Raw genomic sequence first — 9,520 nt, forward strand, 5'->3', positions numbered from 1 at the left:
GGCCGGCCGACCGGGCGGGTCAGGGAGCCCGCTGCAGGGAGAAGTTAATTGACCGAGTCTCTTGGTGGCAGCAGCAAGGGCTTCTAGAGCCAAGGAGTCTCCAATTGGCTCGGTCGGACGTGGGTTCTGCTGGTTTCACTTAGCGGAGGCGCGTGCGCGTCTTCGCGCGTGCGCGTGCGTGGCTGCACATCCTGAGTGGCCGCGCACACGCCGTCTGGCGATGTGTGCACTTGTGTGTGCCCCCGTCTCTGTGCATTCTCACGTGGGGATCTCCAGCGTGCACGTTTGGGACGTAAGCCTGAGGTGTCTGTGAGGGTGTTTCTGGGCAAAGGTCCGCCTGTGCGTGTCTGCGAGTGTTTGATAACGGTTGCTTATTAGCCTGCATGTTTGCGGGTATCCGTGCTTTTTGCGCCCGTATCACTAGCATCTGCATTGGACCCTGAGATCTCAGCTGGACCCAGTGCCCAGGAAGGGCTGGAGAGATTCTCACGTGTTTGCTGCTGGCCCCTACAGCTTCTCTCATTTCCCCCACCTCCAGCTATGACTGAGCAGACTAGGGCAGAAGTGGCCCTGAGAACTGGGGTTTGAGGGAGGCAACTCCGGTCTGCCCTAATTCGGGGAGCTCCCAGACTAACCTGAGGTTCTCTCTGTGCCTCTGGCATTGGGGACCCAGGCTGCTGAGGGGTCTGAGCCCACCCCCACTACAGCACCCTTTCACCACCATTTCCATTATTCCAACTGACACTCTGTCAGCTAGCACCATCATCACCTTGACCACCAACACCAACACAACCACCCCCATCACCAGCAGCAGCACTAACCACTATTAACACTGGCAAAGCCACGATCAGCACCGTGACAACTGGTCGCACATCATGACCATCACCACCACCAGTGCCTTTTCCACCAGCACAAGGACCACCACGACCGTCACCACACTCACCAGCACCACAGCCACCAAAGGCAACATGAGCACCATCCTTGCCACCAGCCCCATAGCCACTGTCAGTACCATCTTTCCGGTATCTTAGTCTTACTCCCTCAGCCCCCCTCCCCACCACCCCTTCTCCTTCTGTCCACCTTTATCTCTTTCAAGACGAACAGATACTCACCATACTTGTTTTTTTTTTCTCCCAGCTGACAGAAACCTCCCAAGTAGCTGACAGACTTCCACCAGTCCCCAAAGCCTGGCACACCGGCTCTCTCCACAGACAGACTAGCCCACTGATGTGACTGAATGTCACAGCTGGTGCCCTGGACTAAAGGCAGGCAGGCAGTCGTGGGTTGAAAACTGCCCATTTGGCAGACTGACAGACAGACAGGTGTGCAGCTGGGCGAGGACCAGGAACTCACTCCTTACCCTCTCACAGGCCCAATGCATCTGCTCAGCCTCTAACTACTGCACTCTCTCTGTGGCCAAGAGGAGGCACATTCTCTGCCCTGAACTCTCATTTCCCGGTGGGTCTGGGAATGCCCAGGAAGGGGGAGGGTATGTGCTTCAGGCATCAAATAGCCCCCAGATTCCTTCACCCACAGGGTCAGGGGCATCATCTCTGGCCTCCCTAAACTGTATGACCCATTTGCCTGTCACCCAATCACAACAGAACTGCCACTGCAGCAAGAAGAATTCACGTCAGTCAAGAAAGCACTTGCAGGACTTCCCGGGTGGTCCAGTGGCTAAGACTCTGCTCCCAATGCAGAGGATCTGGGTTCGACCCCCGGTTGGGGAACTAGATCCCACAGGGCACAACTAAAAGATCCTGCATGCCACTACTAAGACCTCGTGCAGCCAAATATATATATATATAAGCGCGCGCGCACACACACACATAAGCACTTCCCCAAGGAATGGAGGGCAGCCCTACACCAAGTGCACCCCCACTTGCTTTAGAGCACAGCACCCCTACCTGGGATGCCATCACGTCTCCCTGCACCTGCACCCTCTCATCTACGGAGATTCTGCCACCAGCACTGGAGCGTGAATCCCGCATCCACCACCAACTGGCTTTGTATCTTTGGTACAGTTGTTTAACCCGTGTGCCTTAGCTTTCCACCTGTAAAATCAGGACAATAAGAGGGCTGTTTCGGGGACTTCCCTGGTGGTCCAATGGTTAAGACATTGCACTGCCACTGCAGGGGCCATGGGTTCGATCCCTGGTTGGGGGACTAAGCTTCCACATGCTGTGCAGCACTGCCAAGGATAAAAATAAATAAATAACAGGGTTGCTGTGAGAGTTTAACAAGGCACTGCAGGAAAAGCTCGGAGGTGGAGCTCCGAGCTCCACCTTCATGGAGGTGGAGGAGCTCCACCTTCACGGAGCTTCATGGAGGTGGAGCCCATGGAAAGCTGTTGGCTACCATTGCTACCAGGTCAGCAGCACCACCAAGTCATGGCTTTCCAAGTCTGCTTATGGACCCCTGTGCTGCGGGACACCGTGGGTGCCCCCAGGCTGGGGACCTAGAGAGATAGGGGAGATTGAGTAGATGACTGAGTCCACGGGGCCACAGTGAGGGGCACGGGCCGGGGATGGGGTTCCAGGGACGATTGGGAGGCGGGGAGTACAGGACAGCCTGCAGGGTGAGGTGTGCCTGGCAAGCTTTGGGGGTGAAAGGCATTCCAACAACTCCAGATGTGGATTTCTAGATCCACCCTGGACTCACACTAAGATTCCAGGTCACTGCCAGACCCCCCACACTCGGGCTTAAGGGGCAGGAGGGCCCCTTCCTCTGCTTCTGCTCTGAGTGAGGAGGTTGTATCTCCTGGGACAGATTCAGAAAATGCTGATAGCTCTGATTCTCCTCCTGGCCTGGCCACTCCATCCGCTGCGCCCTCCTCAACCAGCCCCTTTCCCCCTGCAGAGTTCAGGTCTCCTTGGCCTGGCTCCTGGTAAGGAGGACTCAGACTTACATCATTTCAGATCCAGAGAGTCTGTGCATCTTGGGTCTCCTTGGTGAGGACTGAGGGGCCGGAGGCTGCGTCATGGCCAAGGGGGCAGTTAATTCATACGTACCACTCATAGGGTCACTGAGCCCTGGGGACAGGTGTCCCGAATCCCCCTTCCTCCCACACCCCTCCTAGGGTCTTGGGTTAGGGCTGACTTCCCCTGACCTGACCACTGTAGAGCTTGGCTGCAGCACTCTCCCCACATTCCATGCTCCCACATGGAACCTTCCTGGGTGCACACATGTACATGATCTGCAGTTTGTGAATAGGCAGGGAGAGAGGTGGCCTGGGAGCCCAGAGTTGGTATCTCTGGGGCTCCAGGCAGGGTGCAGAGCGGGGCTGAAAGCCAGTATGTTATTTACAAACATAGAAGCTGCTGTCTCAGGGAGAGAGTAATGTGTGGTCAAGAAGCCCGGATGTGTTTCTCATTTCCTGAGTTCAGAAGCTCACAGGCAGAGAAAAGCCATCTGCTCAGTACCCCTCCTGCCGAGGGGTGGGGGCAAGCAGCTCCTTCTAACTCAGCTCCCGGGGTGCCCCCATGGAGGATGGTACTGGAGCTGGGAAGGCAGGGATGGTGGCAGTAGGGCTGGAGATGCAGACAGCGAGTGGGGCGATGTGGAGGCCGGTGATGGCAATGGAGGTGTGATGGTGCGGAGTGGTGGACAGCCAGCTCCATGCCACTGACCAAATGAGGGCTGCTCCTCTCGGTCCATCTCCTAACTGCCAAATTCCACACATTTGCTGTCTGTGATCCCAGACATGCCTACAATTCTCCTCCTTCGGGCAAAATGAAGGAGGAAATACAAGGGATCCTTCTTCAGCTGCTGACACCCCTGTCTCTGGGACAGAGGCTCCTCTACTGATGGTATCTGCCTCAGGATGACCTTTTGGGTCATCTTATCCATCCCTCTGCCTAGGGTCAGCTTGGTTCCCTGCGGGGGCAGGCAGCTGCTGGCTTCTTGATCACCTCCAGAGAAAGCAGATCTACCTGCTGTTCATCACTGGGTGTGGCCAGTGTCTCCCACCCCATGACAGCCCCTCTGCAGGCTGGCACCCACCACTGCCCCTGGAGCTTTAACCACCTCTCCTCCACCTTCCATCACATCTCCGTCTTACAAACGCCGCCACTGAGGCTGAGAGCACAGTTAGAAAGAAGAGGGCCAGGAACGGAGCCAAGGTCTGCTTGATACCAAAGCAGCAGCAACTCCAGAGGATGGGAAACAAAGGAGGAGGTGCCCTGCCACATGGATCCGCTAGAGTCAGCCTCAATACCAGTTTTCCTCAGAGCCTTTCTGGATTGTATCTTTCACTGTGTCAAGCAAGAGCCTCTTTGCAGAGCATCTAGAGCAGCTTCCACAGAGGTAATTTGGGGATGCTGATAGATGTGGAGGTGATCAGATGGTGATGGTGTTTATTGGTGATGGCAGCTTCCGCTCAGCTCTGACTGGGCAGAGGACAGCTGCTCGCTCACACATTAGGAGGAAGGGGAGTTCGCACCTCCAGAAAAGCCACAAGGAGAAAACCTTGGCTAACAGGAGACCCCCTGGTGACCTCCTGGCCTTCCTGCACCTCTTCTCCAGGTTCCACTACTGGGACCTGTGCTGGCACCCCTCGATGTCTCCCATGCCAGCTGGCTGGGGATTGCTCCCTGCCCCTTGCTGCCCTCCGTCTGTCTGGCTGGCCGGAGCAGGCTGGGACGGGTTCCCTGCCGGGGACACTCCTGCCCCGCCACGCCACCGCTGACAAGTGCTGACTTTTCCTCCCCCTCGCCTGGCCTTCCTGAACAGGCTGCCTGTGTTCGGGGCTGGGAGGGGCTGGGGGGAGGCACTGTGACGCCTCTCATCCTGGCCAACGTGGAAGCCTTCAGGGCAGGCAGTGGGATGGAGCCTGGGGTGGCAGAGTTGGCTGCTAGGACCTGGTGGATCTTCACAAGCAGCCTCTACCTGGGCTGGGGGAGCGAGGCCCAAAAGGATGGTATGAACTAGCCTAACCCTAAGGTGGTCAGCAAGACAGAATCCTTCCAAGTCTTACCTCTGCACAAGGCAGGTTCCAGAGCTGGGGGTTCTGAAAGGTTTGGGGGTTTCTGATGTCTCTTAGAGTCTGAGTAAAACTCTGCACCCTCTCCCAGTCGCACTGTATTTTGCAGACAATTTCTGGCGTCTGCAAATCCCCCACCCCACCCTTTCTTTTTCCTGGGGACTTTCTGAAAGAGCTGCCTTCCTGATGTGGTGGCCGGACCAGGGAGTGTCCCCAGAAGGCCCACAACAGGAATCTGGGGGAGGCCTCTTGACGCCTCATTAAAACATTCCGAAGAAAACCCAAATTCCCGGGAGGGTTCAGCCCCCTCCTCCTGCTCTGTCCACAGGCGCTCCCAGAGCTGCGGGTAGAGGGGTGGGGGTGTTTAAGGGCAGGTGATATAAAAAGCTTCAACAAATCAATACCAAAAAAAGACAAATAACCCATAGAAAGAGGGGTAATGGCTCTGAGCAAGCTCTTAGAAGATGGACCATAAACCAACGTACAAGTCCAGAGGCTCACTGGTCATTAGCGAATTAACATGACAAGAGACACCATTTTTCATGTCGTTCTCGTTAAAATGACAAGAGACACCACGGCAAACGTGAGGAAAAGAATCTTCAGACTATCCCTTGAAACAGAGAGTGTGCGTTAGAGGCCTGCTGGTCACTCCTAGGGCCGAGAGTATAAACCCGCACGGGCGTTTTAGAGGGCTATTTGGCCATGTCTCTTGAAGTAAAAAAAAATATGCATGTTCTCAGACCCAGCAATGATAGGATCTAGAAATATCCTACAGGGAAATGGTTGCACAAGGGCACAGGAGGGCATTTCAAGGGGCTTCCCTGCTGCCGTCTGAAATCTCTCTCTCTCTCTCACACACACACACACTTGAAAATTATGCAGAAATGATCTAAATGTACATTTCAAGGGACTGCTAATGAATCTCAGGCTTTGGAAATACTACGCAGCATTAAAAAAGACAGATTTATATTTACTGACATGAAGGTCTCCAAGATACACCTTTAAGTAGAAAAATGTATATGGCAGAGCCCTTATCTACCAACTGCCATCATTTACTAAAAAAAAAAAAACAGAAAATGACAGACTAAAACTATCTCCTTTGCATGGACACCAAAGGGAACTTTTTGGAGAAAAAGCTCTAGGAGAACATCTCCCACCCAGACTGTTTTAAAAAAAAGCTTTTTCTCTAGAACGGAGAATGGGGTTTGGGAGGAATCAAGGTTAACGTCTCTTTAATCTCTATTACTTGAATCTTCTAAAAGAAAACAATTCAAGTATAGTTCTGAAATTAAAATAAGAAAATAAAAGTAAAATAGCCAAAGGATTCTACTAGAAAGAAAAGAAGAAAGAAAAGGAGGAAAAAGGAAACCAAAGGGAGATATAGGGGTCTCCTGCCAGCAGAAGCCCTCACCCTACTTTGGAGGAAGAAGCTCAGTGCAGGTGTCTGAAGACCTGAGTTGAAATCCAACCTGGGGCACAGACTCACTGTGTGACCCTCAGGGCCCTTTCCCATAAAATGGGTGGCTGAACAGATGGAATGAGAAAAGACTTGTGATGGTTTCTAGCTCAGAATCCGGGGATAGCCACTGTTCAATACATGTCAGTTCCTCCCCATCTATAAAAGTGAGCCCCTGTAGCTAGCTGACCTTGGAGCATGCTAGGAGTGCTTCCGTGGAGTCCCACTCACCGTGCCCTCTCCTGAGTCTGACCCTGAGGTCATATCTCTACACTCTAAGCCTGCCCCTCCCAACCCCACAATGCCGACCTTCGGCTGCTCCCACTGCAGTTTCTCCTTCACAATATGCATGCCAAGGGTGTCCTTAGGATGAGGCATCCCCGAGGACAAGACCACCCCTTTCCCCGCTCCCCCACTCAAAATCTGTTGGCCCATCTCTCCCTCCAAATGTCACCCCACCTGACCCTCAACCTTACAGCTACTCTTTTCTGGCACAGAAAAGATGGAAGGCACAAGAGGGACCAGCTGAGTCTGGCTACAGCCAGTGTCCTCCCACTGGGAGACCTCTTGGTCCTGCAACTGTGAGGTCCCTGGACTGGGGCCAGTTGGGTGGGCAGTATGTCGGTTTGGTGATGAGAATCTATCTGCTGAGGATGAAGCGATATCCACTGGGTGTAGGAGAGGATGTAGGCAGACTGAGTTTCTTGCTGGCTCCAGCTGAGCCCAGGGGGCCCACAGGCTGTTGGGGGAACCCTCAGGCCATATCCTCTACCCCCAGAGCCAGCGAAGGTTCAATGTACTCATGTCCCACGTGTCAGCCACAGATGTTCCAAAAAGGTCCCAGGGCAGACCCAGCCCTGGCATCCTTTCTCTTTCCCTACCCTCAGCCGTGGGCCAGGGCTAAGCCAGGCAAATACTTTGCATGTGCTTCAGCTTCCCTGGAAAACAGTGTGGGTCCCCATGGGTCCCTGATAGAGGCACAGGGCTTGACCATGGTGGACACACAACAAATAATGGTCGTTATTGGTTGTGTGAGGGTCAGTTAAAGGAGACAAAAACAACCCTTTCTCAGAGCGTTGTTGGAAAGACTGAACTAGCTAATATTGTAAAGTGCTTAGAACAGTGTTTGGTAAGTAGACAGCGGTAGAGAAGCATTTATTAAATAAAAACAAGGAAAAAAAAAAACAGACCTGGATGCAAGTGTGATCACAAATACACAACACATACGTATGCACAACCATGCTCCTGCAAGTCACGTGCAGACCCACAGCCTCAGACACACGTGAACTCACACAAGGACTCGGACACTCGCAGTTGCACAGACCCAGGGAATACCACGCTCCGAGTCCCACTGTGCCCCTCCTGGAGACACAGATATACTCATAGGTCACCCACGCCCATGACCCCGTCTATTCCTCAACAGTCGCTTGCACACATGCATGTCCACAGACCACGCTGGCTGGCTCTGCACAGTGGCTATGCTCATGCACCTTGGAAGGGGCCCTGGGAAGGGTGACCCTGGCCCGAGGGGAGGCTGGGAAATAGCTCTGGACCCTGGCATTCACCAGGGTTTTGCAGCACACCTGCACAGGGTGCTGATCATCTCTGAACCTCGGTTTCCTCATCAACACATCCTTGTATGCAGCGATGTGTCTGGCTTTGGGGTGCCATGCTGTGTGGGCATGGACAACAGTGAATGGGATGTGCTAAAGCCAACAGAGAAGAGGAGAGCTGCAGATCAGGGAATTCTTAGGCAGATGTTTCTTTCTTGGTGTCTTTTTACAGATAGGGAAACTGAGATGGGGACCAGGATAACACAAGGTTACGTAGGCTTTGGCAGAACTGGAAGAATCTAAGAGCTCCCGCCTTCCCACCTGGGGCTCCCTCTGGACAGGGAGCCGGGCAGGAGGGGGCCGTTTGCCTGTCTCTCCAGAAGGCAAATGCCCGCACCTGGGAGGTGAGGGGGAGCAACTGGGGCCTTGAAGTCAGACGCACAGGCGGACAGTCTCCTCAGCAACGGCGGGTCCCCCGAGACAGGGCTGCTGTGGAATCCGACTGACGCCCCAGGAAATGATCCCAGACCTGGCCCAGAATGAGGAGGGTACTCACGCTTCGTGCCTCCAGCCCTCAGCCCCTGCCAGTCTTCCCCTATTTTTCTTTGCTATTCTTGGTCTGTCTGCTCCTCTTGCCCTGGGGAGCTCTCAGTCCCACCCTCTTTGTCTCTGTCTCTCTCTTCTCTCTGTCTAACCTCATCTCCTATTCTGTCGCTTCTTCTCCCCCTGGTCCCCTGTTGGCCTCTGCTCTCAGGAGGGTACAACGTGGGTCCCCTCACACACCCGATCGAGTTTCTCTTGTGGGAGTGTTTTGTGAGGTCAATCTCCTTCAGGGGACCTCCATCCCTTCTCCATATACCACACACCATACCCGCCTCCCTGGGCAGACATCTTCCAATCTGGGTGAAGCTGGACATGAGTGCAAGCCTGCATGTGTGTGTGCAATGGTGCAAACTGGAGGGGGTCCCTGAACCCTACCCCCTGACGTCAGACCAACAGCCCTGTGTCCCAGATTGCAAACAAAACTTAGAGAAAACACAGGCCCCCAGAGCAAAGTCTGTGGGATCCGACCTCAGTCAGGGCCAAAGCCCAGTCTTCTGCTAGATCACACTGTCATCTTCAAGGGAGACACAGAGCAGAGATGCTCTTAGAAGCAGAAGACAGGAGAACCCCAAACACAGATATCCAGACCTGGGACCCCAACCCCAGGCTTCAGAAATAAGGAAACCTTTATAGGCATCTGCAACCCAGAGTTCAGACATCCCAGAGACAGCAGGCACCAAGGATCCCGGGCTGGAGGAGACCCCCACCCAAAGTTCAGATTATTGGGGAGAACTCAAGCCTCTGAGCTCTGGACACACATCCCCCCTCCAGGGACCCCAGAGCAAGCCCGAAGCCTGTCCGGGAGTGTGAGCGGGTGACTTACCAGCGCGTATGCGGAGCTGAGCACTGGGCAGCAGAGCAAGAGCGCCAGGCCGGGCGCGATCCGGGCGGCTCCCATCGCCACCGCCTAGGGCCCCGTCCCTCGGG

The 9,520-nt window shown here is 54.3% G+C and overlaps 1 protein-coding gene across 1 annotated transcript in view; it reads right to left on the reverse strand.

The window, feature by feature from the left end:
• PTH1R (parathyroid hormone 1 receptor) overlaps positions 1–9,520 on the reverse strand; it is a 20,910-nt gene extending 11,390 nt beyond the window's left edge. The window contains exon 1 of the mRNA XM_010862501.1: positions 9,417–9,520. Within this exon, the coding sequence (XP_010860803.1) occupies positions 9,417–9,491 (75 nt within the window). The 5' untranslated portion in view covers positions 9,492–9,520. The remainder of the gene's footprint in view (positions 1–9,416) is intronic.

The sequence above is a fragment of the Bison bison genome, unplaced genomic scaffold, assembly GCF_000754665.1.
Source record: "Bison bison bison isolate TAMUID 2011002044 unplaced genomic scaffold, Bison_UMD1.0 scf7180017864482, whole genome shotgun sequence".
NCBI lineage: Eukaryota > Metazoa > Chordata > Mammalia > Artiodactyla > Bovidae > Bison > Bison bison.